The 13682-nt window shown below is 43.4% G+C and overlaps 1 protein-coding gene across 8 annotated transcripts in view; it reads right to left on the bottom strand.

Moving 5' to 3' along the window:
- The window catches only part of ADGRL3 (adhesion G protein-coupled receptor L3), a 515246-nt gene that overhangs the window by 138509 nt on the left and 363055 nt on the right, over positions 1 to 13682 (bottom strand). For all 8 annotated transcript variants that reach the window (XM_059844075.1, XM_059844074.1, XM_059844068.1 and 5 more), the window contains one exon: positions 5857 to 5937. In XM_059844075.1, coding sequence (XP_059700058.1) covers positions 5857 to 5937 — 81 coding nt within the window. The remainder of the gene's footprint in view (positions 1 to 5856; positions 5938 to 13682) is intronic.

Below are 13682 nucleotides of genomic sequence, written 5' to 3'. Positions count from 1 at the left end.
TAGAGTGGCTTCAAGTAGCCTACAAAGAGTAACATTTCAAGGCATCTTTAAATCACAGTTCAGGCTGATCTCCATAGCAATACTCCTTTACAAGGCAGTGGCTAGCTGGTAAAAAGAAGCTTCTTAAAAAGTGCCCTTTTAAATTTTTTTTTTTTCAGGATGGCTAAGAATAATGGAAAAGGTGTTAAATGTCACTCAGAGTGTTCTTCCCCCCTTCCCCAAAACCCTTAAATATTTTCAAGTGTAAATACTTTGAGCAGTTTCCACCAGCACACAGGAGTTTGCACTCCTCTTTGAGAGACTTTGTTAGCTCCAGCTTTCTGCTAGAGCAAATGCTGTTATCTTATAAATAAACAGCAATGCCCCAAGGTGCTCCTGTGCAGTGAGAATGCACATTCCAGAGAAATCAGAGCAACAGTTCAGCACCACAGTGAAAACCCAAGCAGCGAGCGGCGTGCAATTAACCCTTTCTGACTGTGGAGAGCTACAGGATGCAAGGTGGGACCTCACTGATGGCAACAAGCAAACAGGAGAAGCACAGGCTGGCTGCAAGGAGCTCTGGTTGTGATACTTGTTAGCCCCATACATGATACCTAATGATAAATTAATAACCATGGAGCATGGCTCATGTCCAAAGCAGCTGCCTGCCCTAGGAACATCAGTGTAGTCCAGGAAGGTGGACATCACAGTACAGACCTGAGGCACACGGGAGATTTTCAGAGAGCTCGGCATAAAACTGAAAGAAGCAGTGTATCAGAACTCATCCATCCTTCCACCACTTTCAGGACCCAAACAAGCTCCACATCTGGCAGGAGATTCCTGTATCCTCCTGCATCCACACCTACCACCCTGCACAAAACCCACCACATTGCAATGTTGACCTGCTTGAAGACGGATAACCAGCCTTGAATAAGGCTGAGGGAAAAAAAAAACCCCAAAACCAGAAGTCAAATGAAAAGCAAACAAATAGCAAAGGAACACAACAAACAAATCTCTGCAGACAGATTCAAGAACAGACTTTGAAACAAGGCAGCTGCAAATTCACAGTACACTTGAGGCTTGTAGTCATTGCAAAACCTTTCCACAGATGGTTCAGGTGTGGTGACAGTCACCCCCCTTCCACCCATCTGGTGCAACACCAGTTACCTGCACGCCTCTTACACACTGCTTTCCTGAAAGCCACATGGGATAACAGGATGGTGCTAGCTTCCTGCAATGAGCACTCACAGCCCACGCTGGAATGAGGGGGATGCTCTAGTGGGCTCAGGGCAGCCACAAAGGGGAAGGCCTGAGAGATGTCATCCTTGATAAAAAGGCTGAGCAAAAGCAAAGTACATGACTGAGAAAGAGCAGGACACAATACGGCACCCCAGAATTGCATAGGGAAAAGGGAATGAGGGTCCTGAGCGCAGGAGACCCCAAATAGCATTCACTGCATGTTCCTTTCTTGGCTTAAAGGCATCAAATTAGCCTCTCCCCTGGACTCTTCCACCTGGATGATATGAGGAAAACAATATTGCCTCAAGAAGCTGGAAACATATAGTTAACTCAGAAGGAGCAGGATGAGTAAAGCAGAGGGACAGTGTAAAGGACTCCTGAGCTGAGAGTCCCAGGGGGACTCCAGCAGAAAATGAAAAAGCCTGGAAACAGAAAGTGGCTGGCCAGCATTGGCTCACAGCAGGCAGTCCTGGACAGCACTTCTCTCAGTGCTGGACCAGGGGAGGGGAGGCAGGCAAGCTGGTGTCTTAGGGCCTGGTGAGCACAGGATAAATGACCCCATGTGTCAGCTTGAATTAAGGCAAGGAGTGCCACTGGGCCTCGCTGCCCAGCGCTCCCCTTTCTCTGGACCTGGGAAGGAGGACTGGGGCTGTGCAATAAGCCCAGCTGTCAGATCCTCCTACATCATCTGCAAAGCCACCGACCCTCTCGGGACCTTTGGGAGGGAAAAAACAAGTAAGACTCAGAATGCACACTTACAAAAAGCCTCCTCTATTTTTGGTTATAGGATTTCACTGTGCTTCTGCTGTTTAGTAAAGGTTCTCCCACAAAAACTGCAAATGCAAAGGGGAAAAAAAATGGCAGAATGGATCCAGGTTTTGCAGAAAGAAAGCACAAAGGGACATCTCCCACTAAGATGGAAAAGAAAGGTACAAACTCAGCAAAACCTCTGGCTCCTGATGTGCTGTCTAAGGACTAGGGTGAGATTCTGTGTTTATGGAATATGAACCTGATAACTGAGGTTCAGAGGAAAACCTCCCACAGTGCCTTACCACGGTGCCATAACAACCTCCCTGGCCAGAGAAATCTGCACAGAAGGGTAAGAACTTCCTGTGCCTCCTTTATTTGCTATTTATTTCTAGAACTGGGGACCAGTCCAAAGTTTTGCTTATCAGTTAGTGTTTAGGAAATGTACTGACTTCAAGCATATCAATCTCCAAGATAACTACTCTCTGGACTTCAGCTTAGAAGGAAACCTTTTCTAAACATCAGCTGAACAGGGCAGGTGAGTTTCTCGGGCTGCCTAGCTTTAAATGCCAGGCATACATTTCAAGTTCAATATGATTCCACATATACATTAAAATCTGCTTCTACACAGCTTTATAAATTGTTTTAGTGCACATATTTGGTGTGTTTAATTCACTTCTTTGCTGTGTTTTAGTACCTGGCAGAATCTGAGTATAAACATTTAATTTAATTTATTGCTATATATGATAATTCTATAAAATCCCTTTCTAAGCCAGAGTATCAGTGTGACTCTCATGTATGAAACTCCTTGCTATTATCAGTGACCATTTTTAAACACAGGTTTAATCTTCAGTCTGTGATATCACAACCTAAGGTCTCAGCTGTGCCTGGAATTATTCTGCACAAAGAAGGTGTAAACACTTGCATAAAAATCATGTAGTCACATCCAAATTGTTGGATTGAAAGGAGGTGTAAAAATGGTAGTTAACAGTGCTTCATACACTGAACTAAATTTACAACAGCTCAAATTAAAAAGCGGGTGGGGACCAAGAGGTGTCTAGATGAAAAACGCTGATTCAAGGCTTCATTTCTATTCAGTGATGTACAGTGTCATTACTGGGTGGCTGCACAGAGCAGTGGCTCAGAGTAATTACCCTGTAATGCACAGTGACACTAATGTACTAGTAAACTACTGCAGTTTATACTCTATTCACCACCAGTGTCAGGACTCTGAAAGGCAGGTAAAAATCCCCTGCATGCATAAACAATGTGTGTAAATGTCACCAGTGATAAAATTTTTAAAAAGGAAAAGGAAGAGGCAGTTACAAATAAATCTGTCAGCTGAGAATTGCAATTGCATAGACCCACAGGAGCAGTAAAGCTGTATCTTTTTTTGACAATACAGGAAGGAAAGATGCTTCTCTTAAAGCATCCTACCCAGGTTCTACTTCCATTTATTACAATTAAAACTGTATGGTGGCTGCTTCTTTTTGCCACTCTGAGTGCAAAGGTGGCCTGCACCAGGTGCTCAGCTTAGTGCAAGGGTAAGCATGGAGGGGAAATGAAGAGCATCAAAGGAGCAGCCAGAAGCATTAATGGTTTATGCTGACTGTCATAATGCTGTTCTGGTTTTAGAGATACAGCTACAGGAAATGTGGAGGAACACAAGCTGAAGGACAGGTGGTTTTGACTCCTTTGTTTAAAACAGCTCTTGTGGATGAAGCTTGGAACGTGACCCAAACATGTCCTAAGGTGTCATAAAAAGAAGACAAACAAAAAGGAATTATGAGCCTAATATACTTAGGGGGGAAAATATTATTACAATACTCTAATGGATTTTGGATGCTGAGACTAGAAATGAAGCAGCAGAACTACACATCCCACATCCCAGGGCTAGAGGAAAGCCTTGCTATTCCCCCAGGGAGACAGTGCCAATTACTATGTTTTTAACAGCCCCTAGTCACCAGCTAATAGATGGATGCCTCCAGAGCTGGCTTTCTCTCTGGCCCTCTCCTGTTAAGTTACACAAGAGTATTCAAGTCCTTTTACCAGCACACAGCAGCAGTAATATCAGTTCTTCCACCATGAGCAGGTCCTTCTTTAAGATCTCTCAACCAGGGGGGTGGAGGTCCTGGTGAAAGCTGTCAGTGTAGCAGTTTATGTTGGATAAACTTCATTTTACCCTCTCTGCAAGTACTGCAACTGTTCTGCCTGACCCACTTTGCCCTGCTCCTGGTGGCACTGCCATTTATCTTGTGGAGGTAGCTCTGCCCTCATGAACAGCAGATCACTGAGGAGTTTTGTTAGTCTTTAGCTCTTTCAGCTTGGAGAAAGCAAGACACAGGTTCTCTGTCCTGCTGCTGTTCCAGCATCCTTCAATATTCCATAGTCTGTACAGATGCCAAGGCAAGGATTTACATTGACCTATTCTAAGTAAGCTCTGATTCATCACCTCAGTGACAGACTAGAGCAAGACGGTCCTGCAAGTCATAACTGTCTCTGCCTCACTAGAGTGCTCTGCCATAAAAGCAAGACAGTAAATTTTACCACAGAACTGGAGGTTTTCAAATGACTTAGAAGAAGCTGATGATCTCAAATGCACATGTCAAATCCCAGGGTAGCTCACTTAAAGCTGAATGGAGGTTTTGGACTGCCAGGAGATTGTGCATAACCAGCCTGACTCATGGCAAGACCAGATCTGGAGAGAGAACTGTGAATCTGGCATCCTCACACCACCCAGCACGTGGTTCCACCTCACATCTTTCAGTTAAGAGCAGTTAGGGAAACATGTGCAGACACAAACACACACCAACAGCCTTACAGTGCTGTGGCAGAATGGTGACAATCACCACACAGGTCGAATTGGTACTCTTTCTGCCACTGTAGCACCCTTTGAGGAGTGAGGAAAAAAGGAAAAAAAACTAAACCTAAGGTATAGAATATCTCCATGCTATTACACTTTGGCTGCTCTCTTCCTCCCCTTCTCTTCTTCCACAATCTTCCCTGGGTTTGAAGTTAACATCCAGTTGCAGAGTTGACCAAGAAATTCCTTCATAATCCTGCATGATTTTTGCTTTGCTATCATTTATTCCAAGAAGAACAAGCTACTTACTTCAATATCATACCTGAATACTGAGCAGCCTAACCAAAAGGAGCAAAGGGAGGTGTAAGAAGTCTGCACCACCACTTATGCTTGCTTTGGGGACAGCTTCATTTCCCCAAGCCAGAGGAGAAAACACTGGGGGCTCAGCACTAGGGAATGATCCCCCAAATGGGGCAGAGAAACCAAGGGCTTGCATTCGTATTGCTTTATTTGCACCATTCAAGCCTGGTACCTGCCTTAGCAGGGCTATTCTGGACTTACTCTGTACATATTGGCTACCAGCATTGCTCCTAAGGATAATCAGCCCACCTAAAATTTAATTCATCCTCTGTAATGAACATCTCCTCACCAAGTCTAGAAAAAATCCCTCAAGCAACAGCAATGAGGACTGAATCCAGGCTTGAACCCCTGTACAACCTTTACTCACCTGAAGGGCAGTGGAAATCTGCCCTTTGCATTCTGCCAGCAGCTCCCTGTGCCTCTGCACCACCATTAGAAAGGAAGGGTGCTAGACAGAGGACAGGACCTAAGATGTACCTGTCCCTGCAGGAGTGAACTAGTGGGGAGAGCAAACCACGCTGTGAAGTGATGGGATGTTCAAAGCTATGTCATGGGACACAATCATCCTACATACATCGCTCCTGCAGGAATTAATTTGCTCCGCAGAGAGTCCTTGGATGGAGGGTGACAGCTTGGCCATGGAGGCTCAGTGAACAAGTGAGTGATATCCACCCATGGCTGTGGCTGGTTTGGAATGCAAGGGAATGGAGACTGTCCCACTGACTCACCCTTGGATGGCGGTCTCTCCAGATCCGAATCCAGGTGGATCGGTGGGGCAATGTAGGAAACCTGCCCGTGGTGAGCCTGCCCTGTGGACAAATAAGTGGTTTAGTTCTGCTGTTTCCTACACAGATCTATCAGGGCTACAGTCAAATACACAACATTTGGATTCAAAACACTTCACAAGTATTTTGTTCTGTGCGTTTTTCACAATGAACTTCCATTTGTGGAGGTACCTGGTGACAAGCTGAAACCACTTCCATCTCTCACTTCTTCCTTGCAGACAGGGGTACTCTGACGAGCTTTAGTTACACCTGCTTTACCACTACTACATATACCTTACACCATGTTCTCTTGAAACGTGTTCTCTTGCTATATATATATATATACTATGGAAGAGAACCCAATTTCACACAAACCCGTTCAATCTGTTAATCTCACTTTAGGAGGGAAACAAGTGTTCCTATGTCACAGCCATTTTTGAAGGAAGCATGGTATGAAGCACAATCCCACCTGTTTGTCCCACCTGCAGGAGACACACATATCATTTCTCAGAGCTCAGCATTGCACCATCATGCAGTTTCTCAGTTGCTAAAGACTCAATCCTGCTCCAGCAATTTGGAGGTAACTATATCAAGAAACTTCTATTTATAAGAAAAAACATTTTTTTTATAATTCATCTATTTACTGCACCGATTTACAGGGTTGTTAATCTCTTCTTCTAAACATGGAAAGTTAATGACACATAGATTATGATAACAGTTAGAGTAACCTTCCCATTTCAAGTAATATTCGTTCTGCAATAAAAGCAGTTGATTCCTCTTAAGAGACACATTCCAAATAATTAATACAGCTCCCTGTTGACACTTGCTGTTGTTGCTCCAAGCAATTTCCAAGCTAGCGACACAGGCAGAGGAGCAGCAGTACAGTCTTCAGGCTTCTTTGTAATGACATCCAGGAATACCACAAGCACAGTATGCTGGTGCACATAATATGTTGCAAACATCTCTTCAGGGAGATAAAATATTAATGAGAAAGGGGAGAGAGAAAAAAAAAAAAGTGTGTCTGAATGTGCAGGTTATATTTACTGCTTTGCACTGAGGATGACTCAGAGAATTTGCATTATTAGCCATTACAACAACCGGACATAATTCAGGTTTAAAATCTACCGACACATCATAAATTCTGTATTTGCTTTTAAGTGCTTTAACATGGGAAATTTGCTTTGGGCAAACCCATAGCAAACAACAAGTCACTCTGCTTTCCTCTTCTTGTTTACATGTTAAAAACCCATTTGATGTCATTAGTGAGTAAAAGTCATCATTTAATAGCTGCTCCATTCTGCAGCAGAAACAAGAGACGGTCTTCTCTCACTCCGAGCTGCTCAGTGTGCAGGATGATCAGTGCCCTTATAACACAGAACAGTCTCCTCATTTGCTGCATCAAAGATGCCACTGAAATGTAAAACAGCTGAGCTTGGCAGGAAACTCTGGAAATCACCTAGCCCAGCTCAAGGGCAGCAAGAGCCCATAGCAAGTGTCCAATCTGATTTCCAATATCTCTAAGGATGGAGACTCCACAATCTCTCTGGGCAATCTGTACCAGTGCCTTGCCACCCTCACAGGAAAAGAAAAAACAGAAAAGCTTTTCCATTATCTGCCTGTAAGAAGAGACTGGCTCCATCTTTTTTATTCCCTGTCATCATGTACTTATACACATCACTAAGATCCCTTGGATGATCTGGTGCAGGCTGGATACTCACAGCTTTTCAGCCCATCCCCACAAAGAGATGCTTCAATTCCTTTATCATCATTATGGCCCTTTGCTGGACTTGCTCTGGGCACACTGCTGACACCTGGCTTTTGGGGGTTTTTTTGTTTGGTTGGGGTTTTTTTTAAATCACCTGGTCTTCCTAGGAGCAAACCAAAAAAAACCCCAATGATTCTGGAGCCTTAAAGGACTTGGCTGGAATAAATAAGATACACCCACATCAGATGAAAGACTAAAAAACATCTGTGAGTTTGTTTAGACATTCATTACAATTGAGTAATAACTACGGAAGCTTATTATTGCTTTATTAAGGCTTTTACTTTATATGGAGGAAGCTGTAGCATCAAATGCTCTCTAGTGATAAATGAAACAAGTTGCAGAAAGCTCTTATCTATTTGTTGCTGATGCAAAACAGTACTTCCAAAAAAAAAAATCAAGACTTCTGTTACTACAACTACTACTATGTACTACTAAAAAAAAACCCCAGACTTCTGTTCCACTGCACACTTCTCACAATGCTAATAAATCCAACTTTGGATTTTAATATTCCTTTTCCAAAAAAAGCAATGCAAACAATTGTTGTGATTCATTTTCTGGGCATGGATGCCAGCTCACTTGTTCTTCAGAGTCATCAGAGTGTTCAAACTGTAGAAACAAAGGGTCTCCACTGTTACCTTATGAATCTTTTTAATCAACAGAATCACATTTTTGCTTTGGTTTTACCATTATTGCCAGTGGTGACCTTTGAGACAGTTGAGGGAAGGGAGGCAAGGGGAAGTGTCTGAAGCAAGACCTGGCAATGGGGCTGGTGCACAAGCACATGGTCTTCTTGGCTTTAATGGCATTAAAAGTGCTGCCACTCACTCAGTTAAAAAACAGAATTTTACCCAATGTACCTATGAAAGACTTTGAGACTGATCTGACTGGTACAGCTCAAGTAGATCTCAAAGACTGATAGAATGAGCTTTCCCCAGTGAGGCTGACTCCCAGCTCTGTGGAGTGAGTTTTGCAGTTTCAGATGTTTACTGCAAGACCCAGCCCTAGGAAGGAGGGACTCCCTCTCTTCAGTTCCAGCTGCTGTAGAAAAGCACTTTAAAAAATGGATGTGAGAGCCTTAAAAAAAAAAAAAAAAAAAAAAAAAAAAAAGCAGAAACACTCCAACACTCCACACCCATCTCTCCAGTCCTTCAGCTGTTTTCTCTGCAGCTGACAGTGGTGCAGGAAAAAGCAAGACTTCTGACAAAATACCAAAGGTCAGGATGTCTCTGTTGATGATGGGAAGTTGAGCATGCCTTGTATCAGAACAGCTTGCATGGCCCTCTCCCAGTCCCACCCTGCCTATACCCATCTGCTCTTTCTGCAGCCAGCTCTCAGGTAAAAAAGTAAACAGCAATCAAATGTAATCATCAAAGTAATGTTTGATGAAGTTGCCAATTTTGCACCTAGCAGCTCAGGTTGTGTTCTATTTCCTTCATCCCTCTTGCCTGGAGAGGCCTGTGCCCATGGCTCCCTGTGAGGAGACAGCTGTGGATAGTCCCTGACCTGCTTTTCTTGCACCACAACACAGGGATGCAGGTCTGGCCAACACTGCCTAAATATCAACCCCATCTCAGGTGGGACAGGGCAAACAGCAGGTGTGGCACAGGTAGCCACAAACCAGCAGCCAGGCCACCTGCATGTGCTGTGACAATGTGTAAAAAAACCCTCATGTTTGGCAGGAACAATTTTGGGAGCAACACTATGGATATGACCTTGAAAGTCTATCTGGTGACATGCCCTCCTCAGGTAGAGGAAATGAGAAAGATGTTTGTGAATTAGAAAAAGTTCTTGACTGGCCATTATTTTTGGGTCTGACACATGAGAGATACAACACATTTTAAAAAAACAGTAACTTACAAAAACAAAGATAATGTTTTGTGAAGACTGAGGGAAACATAATAGCTTGGCCTAAGGGATTTTTTTTCTTCTTTACTGTTTTTTTAAAAAAAGGGATCTGGATGCTCATAGACAGAAAATAAACATCCACACATCTTCAAAAATCTGCCCCTAAGTGATTTAGTCATCTACAGATGCAATGATATAAAACTACAGAAAAAATCTGCAAATGCATGGGCCAACCAAGAAAAGTAGCAACAAAGAAGTCTCATGTGTGTATCTATTAAAGCCACTTCCTCTTGATCCTTTTTGGAAGTGTACCCACGGTTTGTAGCACCTGAGAGGGAAGGCCTTCCTCCTGATCTTGGGGAGGAAATTTCCAGTGCTGGTGACATTTGATTTTTCTAGAGTACAATGCATACTGTCATGGGTGCACTTAGGAGACTTTTCTGCCTGGCCCCTGCTCATTTTCTACCTGAGATTTTCCAGTTCACTATCAAAGAAAAAACCTGAATAGAAAACATAAGACTGAAAGATTCAAACCCCCAAAAGCAAAGGAAAAAACCACCAACATTTACCAGGCTAAAAGGCTTTTTAAAGCATTTGATGACTTGTCTCCTAAAGCCCTGGTGATGCCATTGAGACAACCACAATAACCTGAAGGAATGGCTCACCCTTTTCCCTGCTGCTCCTTTGCTCAGTGCCCATGGTGGGTATGGACAGTTGTGCACCTGAATTACTGCCCCACACCTGACTCAGATCCAGCAGCAGCACTGAGAAGCCACCAGAAGACACATTTTTTTAAACAAACATCCTTCATACTCTTTGTTCTCAAGGGATGAGAGCCCCTTTTCTTTGCTGTCCTTATCCAGAGGCGATCACTGCAACACATTTTTTTGCCGTCATGTCAGATTACTCAATTTCCACCCATTTTCCAGCCTATTTTAGCATTCTTTTGTCTTCCACAGGTTCACCAGTTCCCAAGATCCTTTTTTAGACAACCTAGTCAGCATTTCATGCAGAGGATTTAATTTAATTTCGTGCTGGTATCTCTGATGACCCATGTTCCCAGGTACTGCCTCTCCTACACCCCCTCTTGTCTGCACCTCTGAATGCAGGCACCTCCATGGATTTAATCCCTCATCTGTTAGTCCATTTGCTTGGATCATTAATTACGTAATACCCATAAAACCACACATCTATTCCTGAGCCTTTGATGTCAGTTCTTCACATATTTTTACTTTTTTTTTTTTAATAATAATAGGATGGACACATACTAGATATGCAAAATACATATTCTGAGGAAAAGTCTTGGAAAGCATAATTACAATTTTACTAATATCTCTACAAATAAAATACTCCTTACATGCTGTGGCTTTTTTTTCCCCCATGTAACTAAAATTAATAATTTTTAAAAGCAGTCTAGTTTGTCTGTGATGATCTGAACTATAAAACACAACATTACTTTTTGGGAACATTTATGTAATTCTGTAAATTTTACCATGATTTTTTTTTTAAATCCAATTTATTATCTAGTAAAAGACTACATACACTTTGTTGGAGTGCAGCTTCCTAGGATCATCACTCTCATGTTCTTTCATTTTCAATATTAGTTAATTTTTTTCTTGTCCTTTTTTCTCCCCTCTTTTTGAATCCCATAATATGTAGGCATATATAAAATCATATGAAAAGAGAAATTAAAAAGCTGGTGGGCTTGTTAACAAACTCTTTTGACGTGCCATTAAACAAATTTAATTCAGACCTATTACTCTGCATATATTCAGAATTCTCCTGGCAGCCTTTTTGTCTGCTTTTCATTTACAAAACACCATTCCCTCACTGCCCACCCTTTTCCATTTTGCATTAAAAGCCTTCTTTTTAAATAAAGCTTTTATAAAGCCATTCTCTTCCTCAGACGTGTCAGAGTTAGCACAGATTCTGTCCACCGCTTCATTTATTCATGGCCTTTTATGGAGTCTCTCTCTTTCATCTGTACATCTCTCTTTCATCTCTCAATGCCCTTTTAACTCCTTAGGGTAGCAGCAACTCACGCTCTCCCTCTTCTTCCCTTGCTCCCACGGTCATTTCCCTGTGCTACCCTCCAAGCCGTGGATGCTTCTGAGTACAAGAAAACCCTCTTTTCCAGGAGGAACTCTCTGGCTACATTATCTCTGCTCCCTTGCCATTTTGCCTCTTGTATTTCATACCAGGAACTACTGCAAGCTTAAAGGCACTGCAGCAGGACAGAGCAGGGTACCTGCAGTGTGGCTTCCATGGGGGACAGCTGGCTCCTGTCACGTCTGCCTGCTGAAAACAGAGGGTACCAACACCAGCAGCTTCAATGGGCTATGGCTGAGTTTCCCAGTGCTAAAGCAAACTCCAGGCTCAGTCAAGGCAGATGGCAAATGCAAAGACGACCTTGGATGCGAGGAAGAAAGTTCAGAGAAGAATGCGGGGAAAGGGGTAAACTGGGGAGATGTTTGGCTAAGTCCCTGTCAGGCATGCATCTCATGCTTTAGAGAAAATGCAAATGCAAAAGCAGCATCTGGCAGCACGCCTGCATGAGCAGAGGTTGGCCTGGACTTTTCTGAGGTAGCACTATTCCTGTTTTTAATTTGTCACAACAAACAGCTCTAACCATGAGAGGAAGGACATCAAAGTGACCCTTTTTGAGGACCAAGCTGCCCCTCACGTGACAGCCATTACTTGAGAGCACCAAGGCTAGGTTTGAGCTACAGGAGAAAATAAGGACAAAAATAATGCCAAAGGAATAGGCTAAAACCTGAGTACTCTAGCAGGTAAAACAACTGGAAGCTTTTCACTAGTGGCAGATGTGTATTTTCCAAGGAGTATTTAGGACTCAGAAACTCATGTTCCAGCTGAAGTCTGAGGTGAATGAGCTTCTTAAAATCACATCAAGATTCCTCATTTTGATGTGTGATCATAATAATTTGTTTTTAGATGAACCTCATCCTTCTGTTAAGGACTTCCAGACACTTGATGTAGCAGCACCTCAGCTTCAGCGATGCTCTGCATCCCGCAGCGCACATCCCAAAATCTATGCTGTGGTACAAGAGCCTGGTAGAAGGCTGGGAAGGAAGAAGAACTAAAAATCCTGGGAAATATTTCACACGTGCCATGATAATTAAACTGTGTTAAAGATCTCCTGTCTTCCCTGTCCCCCCACCATAGGGCAGCACGGCTGCATCCAGGCCTGGCTTTCCTCAGTGCCCAAAGCAGGGACCTGACCTCCAGGGCTGCACATTTTTTGAGCTCATCTCTCCACAGGCTTGCCCAGCAGGCTAAAGAAACATGACATGTTGAATTTTTCCTGCCCTCCCAGATGTGCTCACTGTGCTATGAAATACGATTTAACAGCCACCTGTACTGAAAAACATGGGAGAGGAGGAGGAGGAGGACTTTGGTGCAGAGGAAACAGCGGGATTTGGAGCAATGCAGTCCTCAGAGCCCTGGAGCAGATGACAAATATTGGTCACAAACCACCCAGAGCAGGTTTAGCAATGGCTAAATACAGCAAAACTCAGCGAGATTTTTTTAGCCACCTCTCAGAGATTGAATCTGATATGAAGAGCTCTCTGCCAGCTCCTGCTGTCCTTACTCTATTCTTGCCCCAAAAGTCAAACAGGATGTTCCCAACTTCCTCAGCGGGTCAAGCCCAACCGATGGTTCTGCCTAAGGTGTGCCTGAAATGACATGGGATAGAGAAGTTTAGAGAAAACCCAGCCAAAGCCATCCAATCTATCTCCTGCAGAGGCAAAATCATTCCTCATACTGCTTTGAAAGGTATCTCCTTGGGGCTGTCCACCTCACACTATCAGATGCTGAGCAGCAGATCTCATAATCAGAAGATTTTGCTTTAGTTTTCCCTTTCTTTCAGGGGAAGGAATATTGCTGACTGTTTCTTTTTTTCCCCCATCTCTTTTAGCTGGGTGCAGCTCTTAATCAAGGCTGCAGCCTCGTGTTAGAGTGAACCATTTCACAGCACTCTCCTCTCCCCTGTGACATGGCCAGGCATTCCCATCTCCTCTCTTGGAGCAGATCTGGCACTTAAGGCAAGCACAGAGCGAGGTAGAGCTGATCTGATGGAAAATGCCCCACTGAAAACAATAATTACTAGTTTTCCACTGGCTCAATGAGCAGAACCAATTCAGGCTGCTGTGGCAGCAGT

Source organism: Haemorhous mexicanus, chromosome 4, assembly GCF_027477595.1.
Source record: "Haemorhous mexicanus isolate bHaeMex1 chromosome 4, bHaeMex1.pri, whole genome shotgun sequence".
NCBI lineage: Eukaryota > Metazoa > Chordata > Aves > Passeriformes > Fringillidae > Haemorhous > Haemorhous mexicanus.
This window is presented reverse-complemented; position numbering and strand designations above follow the sequence as displayed.